Here is a 26764-nt window from a genome sequence, read left to right as displayed (position 1 = left end):
AGAGTATTAATGACTAATTTCCAATATTACCCTTGTTTAATATTCTCAATTTCTGTAAGTAGTGAAAATAAAATAATAATTAGAGAGAAATGACATTAAGGAAAGGCACTATTTAATATAATCCACATAATTATTTTTCTTAAGCAGCATGTTTTTTTTGTAAAGACAGATAAATAAATAAGAACAGATTACATTTCTTATAACATGATTGTCTTATGTAGTCAATCTCATCTCAAAGCTGTATAAATGTAATTCTCAACAGCAACTTCTGTATTTCAGTCATATATAAACCTTTGAGATTCTATCCATTCAGCTTTGAATGACACATAAGATTACAGAGCCTTAACTATATTATGGTGTTTTATGCTCATCTCCTAGGAGGGTTTGTCCCTTGAGGCAGATTCTCGTATCCACCTCCACCGCGAGTCGGTGGTGTTGTAGACCCATAAGGCATATTGTTCACTGGAGGAGCATGTCCATGAGGACCAGCAGTACCTCTTGACTGTGCATCATAGCCACTTCCTCTTGATGCGTCATAACCTGGACCTCCTCTCTGCACTTCATAAACTCCTTGACTTCTCTGAGCCTCAAAAATTGCTGCTCTCTGTGCATTGTACACAGATCCTCTAACCACATCATAACCGGTTGCCCTCTGTGCATCATAAGCAGTCCCTGCATATGCATCGTAAGCAGGCCCTGCAGATGCATCGTAAGCAGGCCCTCTCGGAGCATTGTAACCAGTGCTTGCAGAAACTGGGACAGGTGGAGCTCCAGTAGCGGTTGCAGTAGCACTGCCACCACTAGCTGTGGGTACTCCCTGCAAACATAACGAAGGACGGAATGAGGAGCATTATCATTAAAAAGGCACTCCAGTGCACGAGGTTACCACCTAGTCGGGTATGGGGAGGGTAAACGTACGCAGCCTTATCCTAAAGTGAGTACATCAAAACCAGAGAGCTAAAACATATCCCTTTTATTGTTACAAATAATATGTTTTGACTATATTAAGATGCAAAAGAAAAACAGTTGTCCAAAACATGTGCCCTATCTGTACTAACACTTCTATATCTATATTAATTCTAAAACTAACACTTCTGTTTTATTAAACTCACACTGCTAGAATGCTGAATAATACAAACAAATGAGCAACGAAATCACACATAAATCAGATCAAACTATTTGCTATTCAGGTATTCTCCAATTTATAGGAGATAAACGCATACTACTGTCGAGCATTTAGTTTTAAAAGAAAAATAATATCAAGCTGAAAATGAAGCAAATGATCAGAGATTAACATTAGACTAGCTAGAATGCTTGAACCACCACAAGAAATTTGAAAGAAGATAACACATCAGGTGCACAAACCTGGGCAACAGCATAACCATCTTCATATGCATTTCGTCCCGGAGGAAGACCTGAAGCCTCGTTTTCATTAGTCCCCGTTGTGCCACCATAAGGCCCACCTGAATTTTATTGGATACCGTAATCAATCCATAAAGAAAGAGAAAGGTTCTGAGAAAAGGCTCTGACAAAGAAAACAGGTGGCAGAAGGAGATACATACTGCTTCTTTGATCAACATTAGCAGTTTTTGTAAGCTCTGCTCGAAGTTTTTCCACTTCTCTAGACATAGAAGCATAGTTCTTTTCCATCACCTGAAGTGACTCAAGGTGTTCATTGTATAATTTCTTTTCATACTCAAAAGTTGCCCTGCATGATTAGAAGTCAGAACAATAGATTATCAGGGACATTATTAAACATTGTAGACTAACACTATGTTAGCAGTTAGCACAATCCAAGGGTCATACTGTCACTTCACAGAGGAAGTATTGTATGGACATTCTTGACGAAACAGGTTAGTTGAATAGTAAGCCTATTGAAAATCCTATGGATCCAAATATCAAACTTCTACAAAATCAAGAGGAGGCACTTTTAGATCAATGAAGATAGAGAAGATTGATTATCACATCTCATTTGCAGTCAATTTGGTCAGTCATTTCTCAAATTCCCCAAGTCAGCATCACCGGGATGTGGTGATTCGTAATCTGTATCAAGTACATAAAGGAACCCACGGAAGAGGACTCGTCAAATAAGATAAGGGTTATGCCTAGATTGTTGGATATTCAAATGTCGATGGACAAGCTACTAAAGATTTGCATGGTTATTGCATATTACATTGCAGGTAATCTGGTATCCTGGAAGAGTAAGAAACAAAATATGGTCACAAGAACAGGTACCAAAAACAGAATATTGAGCCACAACTTCAACCACTTGTAAACTCATTCGGTTGAGACAATTGCTTGGAGATCCTCAATTCAAGGAGGCTATGCAAATGATATTTATTTGTGATAATCAGGCTACATTGCATATTGTCTGGAATCCAGTGTTCCATGAGAGGACCAAACAAATTAGGTGTGTTGTTAATTTATAAGAAAGAAAAATATCTGGAGACGTTACCACTAACTTTGTTGATCCAAATGATCAACTGGATTATGTTTTCACTAAGTCCTTCAAAACTTCCCGACTTATCATTTCGTAAAATATCCTCCTAAAACCTTACCCAATGATCCTTCTAAGACACCACCATTTCCTTCGCCCAATGATCCTCCTAAAACCTTATGTAGTTCAACCTGTATAGTTCTCAATATCATCACAATGCTTCCTAATTGTTCTACTGATATTCACCTTCCGCAACAACCCTAATCTTTTCACATTCTTTTTTGGTATTGTAGGCAAATCATTTCCAAAATTTAAAGGGAACAAAAAACACTAGGACTATCATAATAATTCAAAAAATACCTATCCTCCCATTTCATGTTTATGAATTTGAAATCAATAAATGAATAGTATCAGTAAAGCAGCAAGAAAACATTACCATTCCTATCATATACTACAAATCAAAAGAAATCCTTGACTTAAAGCGGTACTTTTCTTTGAGTTCTCTCATAAATATCTACAAGTCCATACGTTAAGAGTGGAAGAAATGAGCATTTCTTGAAATCGAAAAGAACTTAAGAAAAAATTGGCATCATGCTTATCCCACCAGACATAAACCAATGCACAAGATTACCTGCAATGCTGATAATCCTGTCTGAGGCGCTCAAGTTCTGACACAAGAGTCGGGATCTGCTGTACTTCTGCAAATGTCCTTTGAAGTTCCTGACTCAACTGCTGAGCCTTAGAGACAAGCTCTTCCCTGGACACCACCAATTTCTGAGCGTCGGTATGCGCTTTCTTCAATTCAACCTTAATCGGCTCCGCGGACTGCAGATCAGCCTCCATTTTTGCAATATTATCTGCAACGTCCTGCAGCTGCTGCTCCCTCTCGGCCCTCGTCGAGCCAATCTGCATGTCTACCATCTGCAGCTCCTGCTGTGCCGTGGCAAGCTCCTGCCTCAAGGTTCCATGGGTAGCAGCAAGCCTGCGGTTCTCCATGAGTAGCCTCTGCATCTCAATGCGCTGCGAAGCAAGCTTCTGCTCCACAACTTCACGGGGTGGCAACATATCGAATGGCGAATATGGACCAGGCAGAGGGTGCATCTCAGGATGCAACATGGCAGCAGACCCTGGAGGAAGAGGGCGCCTCATATGTTGTGGCGGTAATGGTATCCTACCTCTACTTCCCATGTTTTTATGGATCTAACTGTGACCTCAAACAAAAGACAATTCAAGATATAGCACTAAACACCTCAATTTTAATTTTAGTGAAAGTCAATGAACAAAATCTCTCACAGAGAACCCAGAGAAAATACTTTCTTTTTACCATATTCTACCATTACTCTGCCCATGTTGTTACAGTCCTAATACTAACCTAAAATTGAAGATACATAAATATCCCAATGATGAAAAGACAATTCATGAATGCCATGGTATTAAAAATCTCAACTTTAATCTACAAAAAAAAGTGACCAAAAACTGAATACATACTGAATTTTTTTAAAGACCATAGCAGTAAGAAATCATTGGGAAAAATCATTGAACAATTTTGATTTGAATGCAAGTATGCAACATTGGGAAAAATCCAACCTGAATTTTGATGCAATGAACAATGGAACAGTGAGAGAAGAAGAAGAAATAAATGGTGCCGAATCGCGAGTGATTAAGGAATTGCGATTACTGTGTTTGTATACGTTGTAGATGTTGAGTGAAGCTGAAAATTAATCTATTCTCTTTATTCTTCTTCAGTTTCATGATATAAAAAATGATTTTGTTTTTCACCCTAATTCCAATTTTGTAAATAACCATGAAGAAATAAATAATAAAGAGAAATTGAATTGTTATGTTGCAGGGGTATTATAATATAATAATCAATTATGAAATATTAACAAGATGTTATTCATTCTCAGAATTATTGATTTAATCAATATAATATAACTGGATTTTCGGATATAATATAACTGGATTCTCAGAGTTAAATACTCCAAAGTTGAATCACTTTATGTTTTGAAATTGAGTCCCATCCAAATAGCTTTTTCATACTCTTAGCCAAATAGGTATTTAGTAGATGTTGTTTATTGATGCTTTATAACTGTTCCTTTCTTAAGGGTTTGCCATTATTCTTTCTTACACCAAAATAAACATCCTAGCTTCTTTGAATACAAAAAATGGACTTGATGGTTGGATTGATAATCCTTTTTTTCTTTCTGCCTTTAAGATTTGCATGTTGGAAGCTTTTTATAAAAAATTTCTGGAGTCAAAATGATAAATTTATAAGGAAAGTGAATATCCATCATTTGTGAAAGGACTTCTGGTATATGTAGTTAAGGATTTTCACTCTCAAGAATTGTTAAGGGTGCAAATGCATCATTTAATTGCTTGATTCCTAAGAAGAATCATCACATAGTTATATGTTGGAGGAAATGAATAAAATGGGGCAAGGAACTAAGGGTAGATAAACCCTTTCATTCGACTATATGTGCATGAGAATTAACTCAACTAATAGAATTAAACCATGGGGTTTGATTTTGCAAAACAAAGGTAAAATTAATTATCGACCAAGAGATCATATCTTCAAATTTTGGAAACAACTTCTCCTCTTGTAAGTTTAGTTATGTACAACTTACTCTCCCAAACCTCATTTGGTAGGAGCATCATGCACTATATTGGATTTATTCAAGTGTAAAGTCTTACATTGAATATGAGGGGAAGAGTGAAATAATTTAGAAGTGTAAAAGACTCATAGAAATATTGTCGTAAGGTTTTGATGGTCTCACTTGTAGCTCTTCACTTTTCCCATACCTCGATAACAATAGAACTTTCTGATGGTTGAAGGCTGCCCAATCGCGGTGGATCCAACACACTAGGCCACCTTTTATGAGGGAAATGTTTACATTTGAATGCATCTATCAATTTAAGCACCAAAATGTTGATATTTTTTTATGGAGAAAAAAATAGTAATAAAGAAAAACGAATTTCCAGAGATGAAGTTGATTGTCATATGAGAAAATGGAAGATTAAATCAGAAAATGAACAAGAAACCTATAATTTATAAGCAAACGAAAGAATAAACTAATCAATCATTCACATTCTTTTCCTTAAAACAACTATTCCTACAGGTATTGAAGCATCTTGTTCCCTCTGATACATAATTTGCCTATGTTACTGTCCTACAAAACTGAAGTCAGTTCTATCAGGCAATTAGATGGAGTAATGACTCCATGAATGAATACTCCTCACCTCAAGAATCCAATCTCCTCTTATACACAATTAGCCGAAAGCACGAGTCGAGGCAAATCCTTATGAGCAAGGATTCATGTGTGGATTAAATTGCATCAGGTTAGTAGCAGTTCTGGACTTTTATATTATAACCTGTCTTCTATCTCATCCGGTACATGCAATTTCTCAATAGCAGCCTGTTAGAAAATAATAAGAAGCTTTAAGTCACAAGGGTAAAATAAAGTGACAATAAACAAAAGAGTAAATTACACTGACACCCCCTGAGTTTTAGTGAAATTACACAAACCACCCCTCACTTTTTTATACCTACATAAACCTCCCCTATTTTTTAACTTTCATTACATTGACCACCTCTGCATAAGAAATAAGTGTAATCTTTTAAACAAAAAAATATGATAAATGCAATTAAGTTAAACAAAACATGATATATTGTGGAGACACGTCAAAATAATATATGAGTCAATATTTCTTTATTATTTTTGGTTCGTTACACTATATTATAAGAGCGATTTAAACAATATTTCTTTAGAATTTTTGATGCATTTTGTAACAAAAAATAATAAAGATACATTGATTTATATATTATTTAGACTTGTCTACACAATATATCATGTTTTGTTTAACTTAATTGCATTTATTACATTTTTTGTTTAAAAGATTACACTTATTTCTTATGGAGGGGTGGTCAATGTAATGAAAGTTAAAAAATATGGGAGGTTTGTGTGATGTAGAAAAGTGAGGGGTGGTTTGTGTAATTTCACTAAAACTCAGGGGGTGTCAGTATAATTTACTCCAAACAAAATTTCCAATGTGTTCCAGAATGCTCATTCAACAGTTTACAAAATTACAAAAACAATTTTGCCAATCACCTTAATGGTAGCAGCATCGGTTGCAGATGGTTTTAAATCCAAAGCAATGCCATAGTGAAGCATTGCTCTATCATGGATGTTACGTCTATTGTAGATATTGCCCATCAAAGCATAGACACTACTTTCGCTGGGAGAACACTCTTTCAGCTCCTCTAGGACCTCCAACGCCTCATCGAATCTTTCGAGGCTCATGAGTATGTTGGCCTTCTGATACATGGGAAGCGGATTTTTCCGATCTGCTAAAATAGCCTTCTCCATTATGATCATTGCTTCCTTGCTTCTCTGTCAAATCATCAAACCAAAGCATGAGTTCAGAATCCTGGATACAACAAGACAATAAAGAGACAAATGGTGTTCTAGTTTGTATCACTACAATCAGCAAGAAATACACCTTTACAGCATGCAAAGCAGTTCCAAAGTAGGACATTATAACAGAAGATTGTGGATTGAGTTGGAAAGCCTTTCGGAAATGATGTTCAGAGAAATCAAATTTCTCTTGGTGAAGATATATCATTCCAAGTCCATACCATGCGTTATAGAGTCTTTCATCAACCATGAGTGAACTCTGGTAGCACTTAACCCCATTCTCAAAATCTTCTAGTGCAACATACCTGCAAGTAGCAATGAATTACAAGAGCATAAAACGTTGCTGAAACCATGTCTGCACATATGGGTATTTATCATAAACAAAAGGTCTATGTTCATACTCATGTCCGCAAAGGGTGTGTGCATATGCAAATCTGGGATTCAGTTGAACAGCTCGTTGAAAATTCTTCAGTGCAGTTTCATGATCTTTCTGCAGGCTGTAGCAATTACCCATGGCGCACCTGCCACAGAATTCAACGGAAATGATTAACTATGATAAACGAAAATATAAGGATAAGACAACAAAATAAAGCTAAACAAGAAAATACTTTCAACTTTCGACTCTTGCGCTCTAATTTGCCCACTGCACATTTCTGTGGTGCTTGAGTAGCAGATGGTATTATCATAAGAGTAATAATGAATAGAAAGGCTTTGCAAGCAGATAAGTCGGGCAAGACAAAATACACATTTGTTTTATCGAAGACCTTATACTTCATGAATAGAAGAGGGCAGATTTTTTTTTAGTAAGAGAAGACTTTATAAAGTAGGAATGAGATAGTCATATCCATATATCTTACACTCTTGCACAGTGGTACTACAGTGAAAACATTTGAAGTACATTTTGCAAACACATGATACATTTTTGACAGTGCATACATATACACACACGGGCATGCATACACAGAGAAAATGCTATCTAGTAAGATGACGACATAATCATAATAAGTAAAAGCGGACTTTTAAGGGAAGAAATTTCAGCAAGAGAAAATAAATTTCACTACTCCAAAAATAATTAAAGGTTCAATGTAGGCCTACCAAGATTGAGGAGCTAAGCGGTCAGTTGATATCAGTTCCTGTGCCAGGTAACTCAATTTCATATCTTCTTTTAAATGCTGCACCAGAGATAAATTAGTGTTTTGGTCAAGAAGTAAACATGTGGGTATGCCTTTGAAGTTTTAAAGTAGAAGTAGGAGCAATAAGCTAAAGAAATACAAGGATATAGCTTTAAAAAGTTATTGCTACATATCAATCTTGTGGTTCTTTTGTAATTTGACGATGACAACCATAAAACAAAGGAATGTTTTTATATAAATAACTGGTAGCATCATAAATTTTTAGCCTCAAACATACTCGAGGAGCAATCATAGGCAAGGAGCCTACGACAAAGACAAAAAAGACATAGTTGATGAAGGCAATGATGTTCTTCTATAAGAAACTATACCAGTTGAAACAACAAAAATTGTGAGTCCCAAAGGCAACAGAAAAAGAGACATACAGTTTGCTTTTTCCAGAGAAGAAAATATAAGCTTACTCACATAAAGGACTGTTGAGTATATATCCATTCCTTCTAAACTATAAGGTGTAATCTGACGAGCAAGACTAAAGGCACGATCAGCTTCTACATAGTCAACTAATTCAAAGTATGCTTTTCCAACCTGCATTAAAACATAATCAAGTATCTGACAAATAGTTGATGAAATGAGCCTATATGAATCTACCACAGGAACCACCAAAGAATCCAATGGCATATAAATAACCAGGCCTTTACAGAATTATAGTCACAAGATCCTCATATTGAATTTGCCTGGGTTAGTCATAAAAGAAATCAATTCAAAACATCTAAAAATATTGGAATATATCATCATAATCCTGAGTGTGGTATGTTTCTGATCAATGCCAATGTACCAAGAATTCATATTAAAGACTAGAGAGAGAGCAAATTGAGCCACCAAAATTACCTGACGAAGAACCCAGCCAGTATTGTAATGATCAAGCGGAAGTTTCAGATATGTATCCAGTGCATCCTGTTCCACCAATAAACATCAATAATTACTAATTTCACTATATAAATGACATCAGGATATCTCCAAAATTAATTAATAAATACCTGGCACCTATACAAGCACGAAAGTCTATACCCTTCACCTAGAACTCTAAGAAGGGACAATATTTCTGAAGTACCACTGATCACTTTGGAACTACTCATTACTAGCCCATCAACAGGGAAAGTTGGTGTTTTTTGTTCACAAGATTTAACTTCAATGGCATGAGATGAACATGAACTTGTTGAAGTAATATTTAAATGAGAATCATTTTGAACATCATTATGAATCCCTAAAAGTAAAGAAATGCAAGCTCATTAAGTATTTGTATGAGAAAAGAAACTTCAGGCAAAAATCAACTTCAAAAAGAAAATTTGTAAATCATAGTCACTGATGGATACACAAACCCTTCAGCTTATGAGTTCAGTATATTAGGCCGCCACCTGACAGATTATCATTTCTAAATGGAATTGCCATTTTAAATTAAAAGGTACCAGACGTGCCAGCAAGACCAATAATGCTTTGAATTTTTCTTCTGATAATATCTTAAGGCAATAGCATAGCAGACAATTGACAAAGGAAATCTAACATCATAAGCTGGATGCAACATGCAGTCATGCACAAGTCAATGAATGGCTTAATTAGGACTGCACCAAAATAATACTATTTAAGAAGGGAACATTTCCATATGCCGAATAAATTGATACAATAAAGTAGTGACATATATACAAAGTCTCATCACCTTCCTCAATGTTTTCATTGGCCCATGACTGTCCCTTACGAATTGTCATGCTACGAAATTTTATATGGCTAAGCTTTGACCCCCCAAGATGCTTAGAAGAGTTACTAGTTCCATTTCCAGATAAAACTGTTGCATTACCATTTGCATTTATGCTTGCTTCACCAGAGAGTCTTGAACTTCGTCGAGGACCAGAATCAGAAAATAATCTACCAGAAATCTGGACCAATATATATTTAACAAAAAACAAGGAGTGGTAAAAATGTGAGAGAATATAACATAATCCATCAAAGTCAAGCATTCAATCTAATGTGCACATTATTGCAATCATGCAAAAATCCATTAAAATACTGCACTAAACAAAATATATGGTGAAATAATCCACATCACAATATGGTAAATGAGTGGTCCAGTGCACGAGGCTCTCACTTAGTGGGATCTGGGGAGGGTAGATCTCCAGGTCACAAGGCAAGCAACCTTACTGTAGTGCTGAGGCTCACTCTCACATCACATTATGGCAAATACATTCTGAAATACATCTTACAGTGTATCGCCCTATATAATCCCAACCGTAATTAAAAATTCGCAAAGACTAGAATGAAACTAAATAATAGTTGAGCTATGATTCAGAAAATTAAGTAAATATGTGAACCATATAAATAATTGTGTCATCGCTAAGTTGTAGCATGTAAGCGATGCATAGTATGCCACTGCATCAACGTCGGTGTCTAGCAAAAAATAAGCAAGAGTTCCCACATTCCCATGAACGGGTGTGGAAAAAGAAGCCAGTTTATGAGAATATTTTTCATTTCAGAACTTGATAAATTGACATGCTTCCAGGTAAATCAACAGAAATAGCTGACATCATAATTAAGTTAGACAGTGATTACCTTTATGCAACTACAAAGAAACTAAGCAGATTGAAAAACAGGCAAAGGAATAAGACATACATGGCTATAAGATTTGGTACACTGGCAAGGTAAAATATAAAAATAGGGTAGGCATATCAGTAGATAGGGATTCAAAGAATAATGTTGTGAATGTCAGATGACATAGCTTATGATAGGACAAAATGGTGTTATCTGATCCATGTAGCCAACCCCAACTTAGTAGGAAAAAGGCTGTTATTGTATTACACCCATATAAACTCAAAACGTAAATTCAGATGCCCATAGAGTTACGACTAAACGTATACAAAATTAATGTCCAAATGGTGTCAGAATAAATTATGGCATTCCTAATACGAAAGGCTTATTCTGCTCAATGCTTGATTAAGATTGCCTGTTTTCATGTTAACAACAATTTGAATTTAGAATAAATCAACATCAATTCTGCTTAAAGAATATTTCCTTAGAAATTGGCACAGTACTTCACCAGTTCAGCTGAAGTTATTCAATCAAATCAATGAGTATATACGAAGATAATACAACATAAGGTGACATGTTTATCTAGTGATGCAGACCAATAGAGTCAACCTTTCGCAACTTTCCTTCACCCACAAATTTTCTCCGAGGAGCTTGAAGAACAGAGTTCACTGTTGACTTAGAAGAACTGTCACTACTAAGAGAATTCGGATTTGGACCATTTGGCAGCAAATTCCTACATAAAGGAGGTGGAGCAACACTTGACACCTGCGAAGGAGAACAAGTAAGTCAACCAGTTGAAATGAAAAATGGACATCAAACGCACATCCATTTGTCCAAGGATACCACATTATCATTTAAGGAAAAACAAGACACCTTTATATGCATTTCTGAATCCTGGGGACCATATTCAAATTTATAGAAACTACTAATCCAGTTGACTGTATTTAAATTTATAGAAACTATTACCTAGTCTACAGTTTAGCCACACGCCATTTTTAAAAGGATTAATATACACTATATAAAATTACAAATACCTGTGTGGCCATTGGAGATGGGGTATTATAAAATGATATATTAGATGGACCACTATTAATAAGTTGACCAGCCATTCCTCCCAATATGGATGCCCCTTCATGATTTCCAGCATTATCCTTTAGGCCTTGCACTTGTCTTAGTTGCCTCGGACTTGCAACTTCAGAAACAGTGGGTCTAGCAGAAATTACAGGGCAGTCCTCAACTGATGAATGCATGCTTGGAGAGGTTGCACAATTTAGGTATTGCTTTTGTAAGCAAAGAGCAGCTGATTCACCAAAAACTACACTTGCTTCTTCAGCAGCACCTGAATATTCAGAATATGATACAATGAAAATGACGATGGCATATTCACAAAAACATAACGAATGGAATAAACAAATACTAGGTAGACTATTTTTAAAAATGAAACATTCATTTAAATACTTTCCTGGCTTAAGTCTGCTTTCTATCAAGTTTTGCATTACTTTCCTGGCTTAAGTCTGCTTTCTATCAAGTTTTGCATTACTTTCCTGGCTTAAGTCTGCTTTCTATCAAGTTTTGCATTACTTTCCTGGCTTAAGTCTGCTTTCTATCAAGTTTTGCATTACTTTCCTGGCTTAAGTCTGCTTTCTATCAAGTTTTGCATTACTTTCCTGGCTTAAGTCTGCTTTCTATCATGTATTATGACAATTACAATATTTGGTAGAGCCATAAACATTTTAGAAAACAGAAATACTTTTTTTTCTGATGCTCATTGCAGTTAAATTTTTTAATCTATCACCAATTTACCAGTTAAGGTTAAATTCTCAGTCACTGAAACAAAATAATTGAACAGTATGTTCCTTATTCTGATATCATACAGGGTTTAACATGATTACTTTGCTCAGGGCACCGTGCTTAATCAAAGCTAGAAGTAAGCTCATCCAAATGGAAACCACATGAAAAATAGCAAGCAACACCTAAAACTACTCAACTTGGTTTTCAATTACTTCATCAATTATGCTCGGATTTCCATGAATATTAAGTGAATTCATCATACACACCTAATATGCACAACTCCTCGTATGCAGCCCACATTAGAGGATCCAACGAAAGTGACTCCTTAAAATGATGTATGGCACTTTTCCTTCTGTCAGTGTACCTGAAAAGGCAAACAAACAACAACAAAATCTTAATCCCACTAGGTTGGGTTGGCAATATAGTAATTAAAGGGAAAATGGAAGGAAAAATATAGATCTGAAAATAGCATGAATTAAATTACAAGCTAAAGTAGACATTAATATTGGAAGTAAGTCACAGGTACATAGAGGACCAAATCTCCAAAAAGAAAAATACTAATACTTAATGGTAATCAACTACCAAATGAAAACCAAGACTGAGAGGGAGGAGTACAGGTAGTAATGCAAGAGATCTAAACATTTTTTAGCTCTTAACTAAAAGATTCTATAGAAGTGGTTAAAAATGCAAGAGTTGAAATCACATCAGAATGTCTATTTAAAGTATCTCAACAACATGCCTTATGCAATTTTCTACGGATACTCGTTTTTAGTTGTCCATCCTTTTGTAGCAAAGAATACAATTTATTCAACTTTTCAATATTTTTTGGGATGGTCATATAACTATAAGTCTATAACTCCCTTTAGCTTCTTCTATGCTCCACTTAGAGGTAAGAACAAAACCATTTCTGATTGTGTTTACTATGTTAAATGCTTGTCCATATGTATGATTTGATTTGGCATCAGATTCTTTTCCTTTGACATGGTACTAAAACTGTTTAGGAGAAAAAGAAACCAATCAATAATTGATGACAAGACTGATCAGTTACCTGTAAATGAGCCCTAATAGATAATGGCCTGTATTATGACAATTACAATATTTGGTAGAGCCATAAACATTTTAGAAAACAGAAATACTTTTTTTTCTGATGCTCATTGCAGTTAAATTTTTTAATCTATCACCAATTTACCAGTTAAGGTTAAATTCTCAGTCACTGAAACAAAATAATTGAACAGTATGTTCCTTATTCTGATATCATACAGGGTTTAACATGATTACTTTGCTCAGGGCACCGTGCTTAATCAAAGCTAGAAGTAAGCTCATCCAAATGGAAACCACATGAAAAATAGCAAGCAACACCTAAAACTACTCAACTTGGTTTTCAATTACTTCATCAATTATGCTCGGATTTCCATGAATATTAAGTGAATTCATCATACACACCTAATATGCACAACTCCTCGTATGCAGCCCACATTAGAGGATCCAACGAAAGTGACTCCTTAAAATGATGTATGGCACTTTTCCTTCTGTCAGTGTACCTGAAAAGGCAAACAAACAACAACAAAATCTTAATCCCACTAGGTTGGGTTGGCAATATAGTAATTAAAGGGAAAATGGAAGGAAAAATATAGATCTGAAAATAGCATGAATTAAATTACAAGCTAAAGTAGACATTAATATTGGAAGTAAGTCACAGGTACATAGAGGACCAAATCTCCAAAAAGAAAAATACTAATACTTAATGGTAATCAACTACCAAATGAAAACCAAGACTGAGAGGGAGGAGTACAGGTAGTAATGCAAGAGATCTAAACATTTTTTAGCTCTTAACTAAAAGATTCTATAGAAGTGGTTAAAAATGCAAGAGTTGAAATCACATCAGAATGTCTATTTAAAGTATCTCAACAACATGCCTTATGCAATTTTCTACGGATACTCGTTTTTAGTTGTCCATCCTTTTGTAGCAAAGAATACAATTTATTCAACTTTTCAATATTTTTTGGGATGGTCATATAACTATAAGTCTATAACTCCCTTTAGCTTCTTCTATGCTCCACTTAGAGGTAAGAACAAAACCATTTCTGATTGTGTTTACTATGTTAAATGCTTGTCCATATGTATGATTTGATTTGGCATCAGATTCTTTTCCTTTGACATGGTACTAAAACTGTTTAGGAGAAAAAGAAACCAATCAATAATTGATGACAAGACTGATCAGTTACCTGTAAATGAGCCCTAATAGATAATGGCCAGCTGAACCATTTGGAACCTACATAGTAACAAAAGCAACAAAATTGAAGTTATTGACCTTCTCTGAGAAAACACACCAACAAATTATAACAATAAGCAACTTTGAACAGAGGGGCATGTCAGAAGTTATGTGATAACTGAATATGCATTTAATAATAACAAACTGGACTAGGAGTAAAACATAAAAATAAAAGAAATTTAAGTTGTACGGAGACTGAAATAAAATGTTGCCACATACACATTTTAAAAGTAATAAAAACAGCTTGGGAGGTATTAATAATTTAAAACACAATCTAATTTGTGCTTTGTACCTCTGCATTAGGCTCATTAGCAGGACATAATGCTGCTTCAGCTTCACTAAAGAGATCCATCTGAAAGCATGATATTGCAAACAAGTACCGGGATTGAGCCATTTGTGTTCCTTCAAGCAATAAAGAAGAAAGAATAATGAGATACATAATGAGAAGCACATATAGCAAGCGAAGGAAAGAAAACATTCTATTAAAAGAAAGTTAAAGAATCAGAAAAGGGACGATGATATTTACAAATAAAAGGAATGAAACCCCAAAACTTAACAATACATAAATGATAAATATTGCAAGAAACATACCCTTTAAGATATGGTATGCAGCATAGGCTTGATTACACTGCAAGTAACATCCAGCTAACAGTTGCAAATTTGTCTGTATAAAGTAAAATAATTACCAAACGCTGATTAGAGAGATTAATATGTATCCTTCAGCAATAGCAAGTGACAATAAATAGCCAGAGAAAGGGCCAGAGCAAATTTTACAAGAAGTAGTAACTAACAGAGTTATGGATGCAAACTCCTCCATTACTGGCCAGGCACATTCCAATGGATGTATCATATATTGACAGGCACATCCAAATACATGTCTTCATAAATCCCAAAGTAAGTATAACAGGCACATCCATATACGCCACACATGTTATTCAGCATGACAAACAACAACAACCAAGCCTTAATCCCACTAGTTGGGGTCAGCTACATGGATCGAACGATGCCATAATGTTCTATCATAAGTCATGTGCAACCACCAACGACTCTGCTCGATGTGCAAGTGTTACCACCACGAATGGTAAATCAAGACCAGCAATGTGTCATACATGCATAATACATCGTACAAGGAAGCATAAGCTTCATATTAATGTTTACTTTTTAAATGACGTGTATAATTCACATTTGTTGTGAATAAATTTTGTCTAAGCCGACAAGAGTGTGTTCGGAAGCACAAAATATTGTTGAATCTTAAACCTAAAAAAATTGCAATTATAATTATAAATGATAGCCACATTAAAATTGAAAGATACACCAAAATTTCTAGAATTGGATACAAATATAAATAGCAAATTTCCCTCACAATAAAAACCACTTTCAGTGTTCTGCATTGGCAACTTCAAATTTCAAGGACAGATCATCCGTTGATCATTACTTTTTATCTGAAAAAAGAGCTCTGATTCCTTTAGTGTCATTCTAGCGAACATACTCCCCAAGCAGGATACTTAACGCATTAGCTACAACATTGCAAAGGTTGACACACACAACAGCTAGTATCCAATGTTTACACCTAGGGCTGTTGGAGTATCTAATCTCATTCGCTTACCTGGCTATCGTCTCACAATGTATATGTTGGACAAGCAGAGTGCCTTTGTTGTTGATGTTCTTTCTGACCTCTACACATTTCATCTCTAGCTTCATTACAACAATTTTCATACCTAGGCCCACCACAGCTAGGCTCCACAAATCCTAGGGTTAATCATCTCGGACCCACTAGATAACAACCAAATCCCCTAAATATTGAATAGGATAACACCCTACCAATCTCCAAATATCATTGAATAATATGATAAAATCAATCCAAATAGTAGGGATTGATAACTCCTAGGTGACTTCCTTGGCAAGTACCCATCCTCCAAATAAAGGAGGCCGAACCCTCATATATACATACATCTTCTCCGATTCTCTTAAGTCTCCTAGTTCCATCTCTACCTAGAGGATCATAATGCCTTTTGCAGCAGCCACACCCAATCCTTGGTAACCTTAACAATTCTCGTTAAGGCCAGTTATGTCCAGGGGCAGTTCCTCTTGTAACGAAAGTGTAGTTAAGGCTAAAAGGTAAGTCTTCATTGTAAAAAAAACATAAATTCTTTAGTTTGTCCCCGTCAATGAAAATCTTCTAGTTCCGCCCCCATTTAAAAAACGGAAGACCCAAAGAAACTTGAAAGCTCAAGCCCCAATTTAAATATTTAATCACATTTATCAAAGTAGCAACAAATATGTGAAACCAACAACAAAAATCCAATCCAAATCAACTAACAATCTATAAACTTCCAAAAAATGAATTAAATCAAATTTCAGCGTGAAAACCTAACCAGTAAAAATCGATCTCAATTCACAAGTAACATAGCAAGAGCAAGGTATGAACTAAGAAGCAAAGCGGTAATAGATAATTAATATCACTTTTAATAAACAAAAAACAACAATTAAACTTCATTGAACTCGTAATGAGAAGTAATGAAATAATCCAAAATCGGTTATTGTGAGGAATGAAGGAGAGAGTGAAGGAAGGTAAACCTCATTGGGAAATTGAGCACAGAGACGGTGAGAAATGAAGATAGCGTTGGAATGCATGAAATGGCGAAGATTCTTTTGAACGCTATCTATCAGAATCGCTTCCATGGCTTACGGCGGAGAGAAAAGAAGAAGAAGAAGTGAAGAAGAATAAGTGATGCGGTTCAAAATGAAAATCAGGGTGGGTGGCACGTGTTCTTTCTCTTTTTTCAAATTTGGTCACGTGACATGGGGAGTGGAGTAATTTATCCGTTGGAGGTATACATTTAAAATATATATCATTAAAATATCCATTCTTTTTTATATATTTTGTATCATTTCCTTAAATTAGTTTCAATCACAGACCATATGTTTGTTTAGTAGTGTAATATTTTATTAAATCATCACATATTATAAGGTAATGATCAAATGTTTAAGGAATGCTTGTAACATATAATTAGAGCAATCATAATAGTAAATATCATTTTTCATTTTTATTTGGGTTATACATATTATTTTATAATTATTATAACTTTCAATGACATAAGAATAATATCTGTTTTTTCCTCTCACAATGATAAATATTATTTTTATTTTTATTGAGTCCCACAACCTACCTCCTTATTAACCAAATCTACATTTTCTGTTATCTTTTCCTTCTTATTTAAGAACAAAATTTATAAAATAAGAATGTGATAATAGAGAATAAAGTAAAAATATATTTATTTTATTAAAAACAGTCCTTACAAAAAATGGTGGTTGCTCTTATATATCTCAAAAAATAGTATTGTTTATCATAAGGGTGAATTACATCTTAATTATACCCAACAAAAATGGTTTGGCTCAGGTTCTATTGCTACCATTAATGAATTGTTGCTTGATAAGTTTAGGGTGATGTTATTTTAACAAGTGGGGCCTTTTGTTTTTTCTTTCTTTTCTTCCCCATTGTTTTTTTTAAATGAAAGATTCTGCCCCTTTTCTCATCTTCTACTTTGCTCATTTTTCTCTCATTTATCACTCCCTTTCATGATGGTTGGGATGGTGTGACACAATAAAGTGGTAACTGATTGTGGTGGACAATATTTTAATTTGCAATTGTGATTTTGGTCAACAATTGCAAAATATTTTTAAATTTAATTTGTTCTAATGAAGTTGATGCAGTCAAATACGATCCAATGCAGTTAAAATATCACTGCATCATTATGATTAGGTGTCACACCACAATTATGGTATGATATAATTTACTAGAAAATGTTGTAATACATCACTTAATGCAGTCCACAACTTGAATCACCTTAAGTGAATCATGGAGGTGATGGGTATGGACCATGATAGTTAAGGAGGCAATTGCATGCAACAAAAAAGGTGGTGTCTATTAGCACCAACAAAGGTGTGGGATGATGATTGTGGTTGGAAGTGAGTTTTTGTTTCTTCTTTTTTCTATGGATTGTTGGGTAAGAGTGGTTGAGTATTAGGAGTCTTGGCCTCTTGGGTGGCTATGAAGAGTGTGATTGTAAATCTTGATCACATTGGTAATGATGAGTCGGGATGGTAGCAAATGACTATGCTAATCATTTCTTAATAACTTAGGGTTTATTTGGAAGTTGGATTTCGGAGGGGAAGACTTAAGAGTTATGAAATACACTTGTGAGATGACTCACAAGTCTTCCCTTTCCATTTTCCCCCTTCCAAAATCCAACTTCCAACCAAACCAATAAAAAAAGTTCTAACAGATTTCCTCTTTTGTTGTAGAAACCATTGTCAAACTCGCCACCACGTCAAACGACTCTGGTTGGGTTTGAGCATATGATGGTGAAATTACAAATATTAATTGTAATTGTTAATTTTTTATTATCTTAAACTAATTAAGGTATGTCATAATCACTGAAAGACTACATAAAAAAGTTGCATGAAATCAGAGACTCAAAACTTCAAAAGAAAAGGAGTTTCCGGGCTATTTTCAAAGAATTAAATTATTTATAAAACTAGTTTTTATTTCAGAAGTTACTCGTCTATGATGGAATGATATTTTGGTGACTATATATTACTGAAATTATTTCATTTTTATGTTTATATTTTTTTTGTTCAAATTATTTTGGTGCAAAATTTTCTTAATTATCTCCAACTGAGCAAGCTAGCCCAACTCTCTGATAGACAAAAGAAAATCAAATCCATCTCTAAATCTATTAGATAATGGATAAGAGCAGGAAAATGAGATTATGGTGCAACATTGAAAGTACAAAGGAGGAATAATGTCAAATTTGATAATAATATAGCAAGGCTATGTGTTTTGGGCCTAAATCATACGAGGCCGAAATGTAATTTACCCTAACAAATAATTATTTGTATATATTCCATTTTTAACAGTTGATACTTCTACTCAACTGAAATTTATCGAATAAAGAAATAAAAGTTGGATACTTTTTCAACCAAAGTTTGAAGACCATACCCAAGTACATTTGTATGATGAGATTTGAAACCATGGTTGGAGAATATCAAACGAGTCCAACACTTGAGATTATCAATGACATCTTCCTTAATGGCTGCAGATATGACAAACTAAAGCTATGATTTACAAAGAAATGAATGAATAAACTATAAATACACGCACTTTTACTAGACACAAACTATTCATACAAGCATGAGAGCTTCTAGTACCTTTGTTACATCATGTGCCTATTTGAATGTTGTACAAAACTGAAGTTAGTGATGAGGAAATAGACTGGAGTGTGATGGCTTCATGAATGATTAACTCCTCAAGCATTTTTACCGCTTTTATACACAATTTAGTCGATAGCACAAGCAGAACCAGCTCTTAAGGTCTGTTTGCGAGTTGGCTTTTGGAGGGTAAGGGAGGGAAGGAAAAGACTCGGGAGCCATGAACTTAGCATTTCTGAACTTCAGGCAAGAGCAGCTATAAGTTGTCTTCTATCTCATCTGGTACATGTAATTTCTCAATGGCAGCCTTTAAAAAAAACAGAAGTTTTCAGTCACATAGCACAAAAAAAGTGATAATAATCATATATTATTAGCATGTTAATGAATTTCGAGAACAGACAGATTAGTTAACCATAAAATTGTTAACATGTAAAGAGCATGAGGATAAGTGTTGTAAGTCAATCAATCACCTTAATGGTAGCAGCATCAGTTGCAGATGGTTTCAAATTCAAAGCAATTCCATAATGAAGCATTGCTTTATCATGCATGTTGCGTCTCTTGAAGATATTGCCCATCAAAGCATAGACACTACTTTCGCAGGGAGAACTCTCTTTAAGCTCCTCTAAGACTTCCAAAGCCTCGTCAAATTTTTCCATGCTCAAGAGTATATTGGCCTTTTGATACAAGGGAAGCGGACTTTTCTTATCGGCTAAAATAGCCTTCTGCATTATGACCAATGCTTCTTCACTTCTCTGCCAAATACATAAAAGTATAATTTCAGACTCCTTGATACAAACAACACAAGCCGAAGACAGATGCAGTTCTAATGTCTGTACTACTACAATCAGTGTGGGAAGAGATAAACCTGTGAGGCATGCAAAGCAGTTCCAAGGTAAGACAATATAACAGAAGATCGTGGATTGATTTGGAAAGCCATCCGGAAATGATGTTCAGAAAACTGAAACTTCTCTTGGCGAAGATATATCATTCCAAGCCCATACCAGGCATTATAATGCCTTGTATCAAACCTGAGTGCACTCTGGTAGCACTTAATCCCATTCTCAAAATCTTCTAGCGCAACATACCTGTAAGTAGCAATGAATTATAAGACCATTAGAAGTTGCTGAAAATGCGTGTCTGCACGAGCATGTACATCATAAACTATAAGTCTGTCTTCATACTCATGTCCACAAAGGGTATGTGCATATGCAAATCTGGGATTCAGTTGAACAGCTCGTTGAAAATTCTTCAGTGCAGTTTCATGATCTTTCTGCAGGCTGTAGCAATTACCCATGGCACACCTGCCACAGCATTCAACGAAATGATAAATTAGTATAAATCATTAATATAGTGATTAAATATAGAATAGGCAAATACAACAAAACTGAAGAAAAAAATACAAAAATTCTTAACTCTTAACCTCTCATTAATTAGAGTACAGTCCTTGGTGCCTAAGTAGAAGATAATATCACTATAAGGACATTCATGAATAGAAAGGCTTCAGAAGCCGATATCTCAGGTAGGACAATATACACAAATTTTATGCAAGAAACTGTAATACAAAAATAAAAGTAGGAAGGATAGAGACACTTATGTATCATATATCCCTTCAAAGTGGTATCACAGTCCAAAAATAAATGTGCATTTAAGCGAACATACACACTTTGACATCAAGAGAAGAAATGCCAGTAACTAAAATGATTATTAACAAGATAATCACAAGAAAGTTCAATGTATTCCTACCAAGACTGAGGAGCTAAGCGATCTGTTGATATAAGTTCCTGCGCAAGGTAACTTAACTTCATATCTTCCTGTAAATGCTGCAATAGAGATAACTTGGTCTTTTGGTTAAGCAGTAAACATGCAGATACAGATTTGAAGCATTACGGAGCAGGAAGATAAAGAAAAACAAAGATATTGCGTTAAAAAGTTACTGCCAAAAGTTCGTGGTTCTCCTTTAACTAGCAGATGGCAACCACAAAACAATGAAATGTTTTACATTAATGATCGGCAGTATCAGAAAGTCTTAGCTCCAAGCATATTACAGGAACAATTTTAGGCTAGGAGCCAAGGACAAGGACTCAAAAAGATAGTTGAATATGACAAAGACTTTACTAGTTGAAACAAACGAAGAAAGAAAGACAAAAAGGTTTGCTTTTTGCAGAGAAGAAACAAAATGTTAACTCACATAAAGGGCTGTTGAATATATATCCATTCCTTCCAAACAATAAGGGGTGATCTGACGAGCAAGACTAAAGGCCCGTTCAGCTTCTGAATAATCAACTAATTCAAAGTATGCTTTTCCAACCTGCATAAAAACATATTCAGATATCATTTTAAAAAGTTAGTGAGCTGAAACTGTGAGAATTTCTAACACAAGAACAATCAGAGAATACAACGGCATGTAAATGAACCATGTTTTACCATTAAGAGTTCCACAGTTATACTTTCCTACTTTTTTCGCTGATAAAACCATTGTTTTCATGTCATCATGTATATGAAGTCTTTTTTGTTATCTATATGAAGTCTCTTTCATCTGATCTTCTAACCTTGAATCATATTTAAACTGAAACCCTACTGATTTCATAACTGTAAATATGAAATCTTCTACTATATTTGAAACCTAATTTAGTGAAATAATCCATAAGATGTCAAGAAAATCACATCATCGACAACTTTGGATGAGACCATAAATATCAGTACTAGAAATAAAAGGAAGTACAACAACTGCAAAATTGAAGAAAGTAACAGCAATCAAGAGAAAGCATTCTCTCTTTCCTAGGTACAGCCAACAAAACATTGGAAAGTAACATCACATGCATGGATGTAGTATATTCCAAATCAATGAAACAACACAGAATTCTCATGACTAGAGAATGCAAGTTGAGCCACCAAAATTACCTGAGAAAGGACCCAGCCAGTATTGTAATGATTATGAGGAAGTTTCAGATAGGTGTCCAGTGCATCCTATTCCACCAATAAACAGATATGAGAAAATAAAAGGCAATTGAGGAAATGTTTCCCTCATCCTCCCCTTTTCAAATGCCTAGTTACAAGACATTAATAAGTAGATCATTCAGATAATATAGATGATATCTAGATTTTCTTGAGAAATAATTAATACCTGGCATCTATACAAGCAGGCAAGTCTATAACCATCACCAAGAACTCTCAAAAGGGTCAGTATTTCTAAAGCACCAGAGACAACTTTAGAACCACTTATCACCAGCCCACCAACTGTAAAATTTGCTGCTTCTGGTTCATAAGATTTAGCTTCAATGCCCGGAGATGAACAAGAAGTTGGTGATGTCACATTTAAACGAGAATCATCTAGAACATCATTACGAATCCCTAAAGAAGTATAAATGAACCCTCATTAAGTAATTGTAACAAGAGAACTTTAGAAAAAATCACCTCAAGAAAAAAGAGTAAACCACAATGGCTAATGGACACATAAACCCTTCAGTGGTAAATTCACATTTCTACTACTAACATCGCCATTTAAATAAGCAGAAATCAAAGGCACCATCAAGAACATCAATTATTTGAATTTCCCTTTGGATAATATCTATAGAAAAGCAATAGCATAGAAGACAATAGAAAAGAAATCTAGCACCATCAGCAGGGATGCAACGTGAAGTAAATAAACCACCACTGCACCAAAACAATAGAATTTATGATGTGACGCTTCTATAAGTCAATTCTAACTTGGTACAATAAATTAATGGTAGATATGAATGTTCATCACCTTCATCAATGTTTTCATTGGCCCATGACTGTCCCTTACGAGCTGTCATGGCACGAAATGCCATAGGGTTAAGCTTTGACCCTCCGAGAAACTTGGAAGTGTTACTTGTTCCATTCCCAGACACAACATTAGCATTAGCATTTACACTTGCTTCACTAGACAGTCTTGAACTACGTCGAGGAGCAGAATCAGAGAACAGTCTACCAGAAATCTGGAACAAGTATATATTTAAAAAGAAAAAGGAATGGTGAAAATTGAGAATATAATATCATGTAATCTATAAAAGTCAAGCATTCAGCCCAAGGTACATATTATTGCAATCATGCAAAAACTCCTAGAGATTACTCAGTTACTAAACAAAGTAAGTGATTAATTAAACCACATCACCATATAGAAAATGAATTAGACTAATAATTTCCTAATAACCATATAATTCACAATGACTACAATTTACAAAGAATATCCTATTTTAATGTGTGTGGGACCATCACAATACAAATATACAATCGTATAAATAAGAAAAAAACATCAACAATAATTCAAAATATAAATTCAGTAGCCCAAAACTCATGACTAGATGAAAACAAAATTGATGTCCAATAATGGTATCCAAATACAGTTTCACATTCCTAATAACAAAAGACTCTTCCTGCTCAATATACTTGATTGAAGATTACCAGTTTTCATGTTAATTACAACTTGAACTGCTGCCCGGAGCAAATGTATCCAAAGTCGGCATGTAAGATTAGATTAAGCCACTCAATCAAATCAATGTCTATATAAAACGAAAATTCCTGGTACGTGATGTTTATTTAGTGATGCAAAAAGAGGTAGAGCAACCGAACAAACCTTCCGTAACTTTCCTTCATCCACAAACTTTCTGCGAGGGGCTTGAATAGTAGAGTTCACTGTCGACTTGGGAGCACTGTCGGCATTAAGAGTACCCAGATTTGGACCATTTGGCAGCACATTCCTACACAAAGGGGGTGGGGCAACACTTGACATCTGTTGAAGAGAGCAGAATATGTCAACCACTCCAAGAGAAAATGGAAATTAACAGCAAATCCACTAGACCAAGGAAGCCACATTATCATATAAGAAAAAAGGGGATACTTCACATATATTTCTAAATCTTGCTGACCATATTCAGATTTTTTAAAAACTATTACTTAGCTTGCGGTTTAACTTTCCACACATTTCTATAAACATTAATAGTCATATGCATAAAATAAAATTATGTACGCTTACCTGTGTGGCCATTGGAGATGGGGTGTCATAAAATGATATGTTAGATGGACCACTATTAATAAGTTGAACACCAGCTCCCCCAAACATAGATGATCCATGATGATTTCCAGCAATATCCTTTAGGCCTTGCATGTGTCTCAGCTGTCTTGGACTAGCATCTGAAGACTCACAATGTCTAGCAGCAACTAGATTACAATTCTCAGCTGACGAATTCGGGCTTGGAGAGGTTGCGCAATTTATGTATTGATTTTTTATGCAAAGAGCAGCTGCTTCACCATAAACTGAAGTTGCTTCTTCAGCGGCACCTGAATATTAAGAGAAGGTACAATGATAATAATGATAACAATAACAAGTAATTATTAATGAAAGACAAGAATATTACTTCACTTATTTTTTTTAAAAATGAAACGAGCATTTAATGACACCAAGTCATCTTGCATTGTTATCCTAGCTTACTGTCGTTCCTTTGAGCAATATGATGATTTTAATATTTAGAAGTGGTAAAGCCATAAGCAGTTTGGTAAAAACCAGTGTTTTTTATACGGTTCTTTACTGTTTAGTCTTTTGATTTGTCACCAGTTATGGACAAACCACAATAAACCCCTGTGCTTGAATTCAGGGTTTAACATGTTTGCTTTGCTATGAACAGCTTTCCTATATGCTCAAAGCTAGAAATAAGCTCATCCAAATGGGAATGAACAATGGAACAAAACAGCTAGCAGCCCCTAAAATTAAACAGCTAGATTTCTCCGATTGGTTTATTGAATATGCCAGTGAGCTCTGGGAATCAAGTGAACTCATTTACGGACCTAATACGCACAACTCTTCATATGCCACCCACATTAGAGGATCCATAAATAGTGCCTGATTAAAATGATGAACGGCACTTTCCCTTTTGTCAGTGTACCTGAAAAGGCAGAATAATACTTGAAGAGAATATAGAAAGACTAATGAAGATATAAAAATAGCAAGAAGTAAATTACAACCACCAAATTACATCCAAGCTTGTGAGAGAGAGAAGCAAACAGTTATGCGCAATATTTGGAGAAAGGGATGTGCTAATAGAGAAAAGACAGGTTAGCTACAATCCTTATGCTATAAAATCCTATGCAAAAGATTTGAACAATATAAATCCAAATATTTTAAGCTTAGCTGAAAATACAGATTCTGTAGAACTGGTTACAAAATCCAAGAGCTGAAATCATTTTTCATGCCTTATGCAATTTTGTACAGATACATGGGGTAGCTGTCCATCCTTTTGTAACAAAATAACAGTTTACAAAAGCCAAAAGACTTCATAACAAAATTGGAATGTTTCTTGGGAGTGTCAAAACTATAACTTTTTGCACGTTCGCTAAACTAAGAGGTACAAACAAAATCACCTCTTATGTCTACTTCAATGATAAATGTGTGTATGATGTGATTAAGCCCGGATCAGTTATCAGATCATTAAACGATAATCGTTGGGAAGACTGACCGGTTACCTGTAAATGAGTCCTAGTAAATAATGACCAGCTGCACCATTTGGAACCTATATAATAAGAAAAGCAACAAAATTAAAGAAATCATTCACCTTCCCCTAGCTATTGGGCCAACAAGATATTACAAAAAAAGCAACTTAAAAGAGAGGGGCATCACAGAAATTGTGTGATGAGTGAGCGAATATTCATTTAACAATGGCAAAGTGGACTAGGGAATAAAACAGAAAAAAGAAATGCAACCTACATATTTTTATAATTTAAAATATATCCTGTAGTATGCTTTGTACCTCGGCATTAGCAGGACATAATGCTGCTTCAGCTTCACTAAGAAGATCCATCTGAAAGCATGATAGTGCAAATAAGTATCGGGATTGATCCATCTGTGTTCCTTCAAGCAATAAAGAAGAAAGGATAACAAAAGAGGTATAATGAGAAGCACTGCTAGAAGATAACAGCA

At 34.9% G+C, this 26764-nt stretch overlaps 3 protein-coding genes across 5 annotated transcripts in view; all 3 read right to left on the bottom strand.

Annotated features, from left to right (window-relative positions):
• On the bottom strand, positions 205 to 4154 carry LOC109347403 (protein FLX-like 2). The gene is made up of 5 exons (XM_019587235.1): positions 4025 to 4154; positions 3069 to 3641; positions 1563 to 1708; positions 1366 to 1463; positions 205 to 817 (listed from the first exon to the last, which is right to left on the bottom strand). Exons 2-5 carry the CDS (start codon positions 3623 to 3625, stop codon positions 368 to 370), a joined length of 1251 nt encoding a protein of 416 aa, XP_019442780.1. The 5' UTR covers positions 3626 to 3641; positions 4025 to 4154; the 3' UTR covers positions 205 to 367.
• On the bottom strand, positions 5452 to 17344 carry LOC109347400 (cell division cycle protein 27 homolog B-like). The gene is made up of 16 exons (XM_019587232.1): positions 17197 to 17344; positions 15211 to 15283; positions 14912 to 15021; positions 14573 to 14619; positions 13791 to 13888; positions 11591 to 11895; positions 11166 to 11321; positions 9694 to 9910; positions 9017 to 9243; positions 8868 to 8933; positions 8445 to 8564; positions 7945 to 8021; positions 7251 to 7370; positions 6935 to 7154; positions 6544 to 6825; positions 5452 to 5850 (listed from the first exon to the last, which is right to left on the bottom strand). Exons 1-16 carry the CDS (start codon positions 17299 to 17301, stop codon positions 5800 to 5802), a joined length of 2274 nt encoding a protein of 757 aa, XP_019442777.1. The 5' UTR covers positions 17302 to 17344; the 3' UTR covers positions 5452 to 5799.
• The window catches only part of LOC109347401 (cell division cycle protein 27 homolog B-like), a 9104-nt gene continuing 1913 nt past the window's right edge, over positions 19574 to 26764 (bottom strand). The window contains exons 3-17 of one of the 3 annotated variants that reach the window (XR_002107597.1): positions 26595 to 26695; positions 26311 to 26357; positions 25636 to 25733; positions 24827 to 25131; positions 24428 to 24583; positions 23579 to 23789; positions 22955 to 23181; positions 22732 to 22797; positions 22019 to 22138; positions 21574 to 21650; positions 21012 to 21131; positions 20696 to 20915; positions 20301 to 20582; positions 19831 to 20137; positions 19574 to 19715 (exon numbers count right to left, since the gene is read on the bottom strand). Coding sequence is in view for 2 of the 3 variants with exons in the window: in XM_019587233.1 (XP_019442778.1) it covers positions 20087 to 20137; positions 20301 to 20582; positions 20696 to 20915; positions 21012 to 21131; positions 21574 to 21650; positions 22019 to 22138; positions 22732 to 22797; positions 22955 to 23181; positions 23579 to 23789; positions 24428 to 24583; positions 24827 to 25131; positions 25636 to 25733; positions 26311 to 26357; positions 26595 to 26695 (2081 nt within the window). In the remaining variant the exon portion in view is untranslated. Of the gene's footprint in view, positions 19716 to 19757; positions 20138 to 20300; positions 20583 to 20695; positions 20916 to 21011; positions 21132 to 21573; positions 21651 to 22018; positions 22139 to 22731; positions 22798 to 22954; positions 23182 to 23578; positions 23790 to 24427; positions 24584 to 24826; positions 25132 to 25635; positions 25734 to 26310; positions 26358 to 26594; positions 26696 to 26764 lie in introns of those variants that run through there. The other 2 variants (XM_019587233.1, XM_019587234.1) reach the window with 2 other exon arrangements.

This window comes from Lupinus angustifolius, chromosome LG05 (genome assembly GCF_001865875.1).
Source record: "Lupinus angustifolius cultivar Tanjil chromosome LG05, LupAngTanjil_v1.0, whole genome shotgun sequence".
NCBI lineage: Eukaryota > Viridiplantae > Streptophyta > Magnoliopsida > Fabales > Fabaceae > Lupinus > Lupinus angustifolius.
The sequence above is the reverse complement of the archived record's forward strand: the minus strand, read 5'-3'. Positions and strand labels throughout refer to the sequence as shown.

Excerpts from the sequence above, each read along its gene's own strand:
- LOC109347403 (XM_019587235.1), bottom strand. The coding sequence starts at position 3,625 with ATGGGAAGTAGAGGTAGGATACCATTACCGCCACAACATATGAGGCGC. Across the intron at positions 1,709-3,068 it reads CAGGATTATCAGCATTGCAG|GGCAACTTTTGAGTATGAAA; the intron begins GTAATCTTGTGC and ends CTAATCATGCAG. Across the intron at positions 1,464-1,562 it reads TAATGTTGATCAAAGAAGCA|GTGGGCCTTATGGTGGCACA; the intron begins GTATGTATCTCC and ends AATAAAATTCAG.
- LOC109347400 (XM_019587232.1), bottom strand. The coding sequence starts at position 17,301 with ATGGAAGCGATTCTGATAGATAGCGTTCAAAAGAATCTTCGCCATTTC. Across the intron at positions 8,565-8,867 it reads CTGGCTGGGTTCTTCGTCAG|GTTGGAAAAGCATACTTTGA; the intron begins GTAATTTTGGTG and ends GTTTTAATGCAG. Across the intron at positions 7,155-7,250 it reads CACACCCTTTGCGGACATGA|GTATGTTGCACTAGAAGATT; the intron begins GTATGAACATAG and ends TGCTACTTGCAG.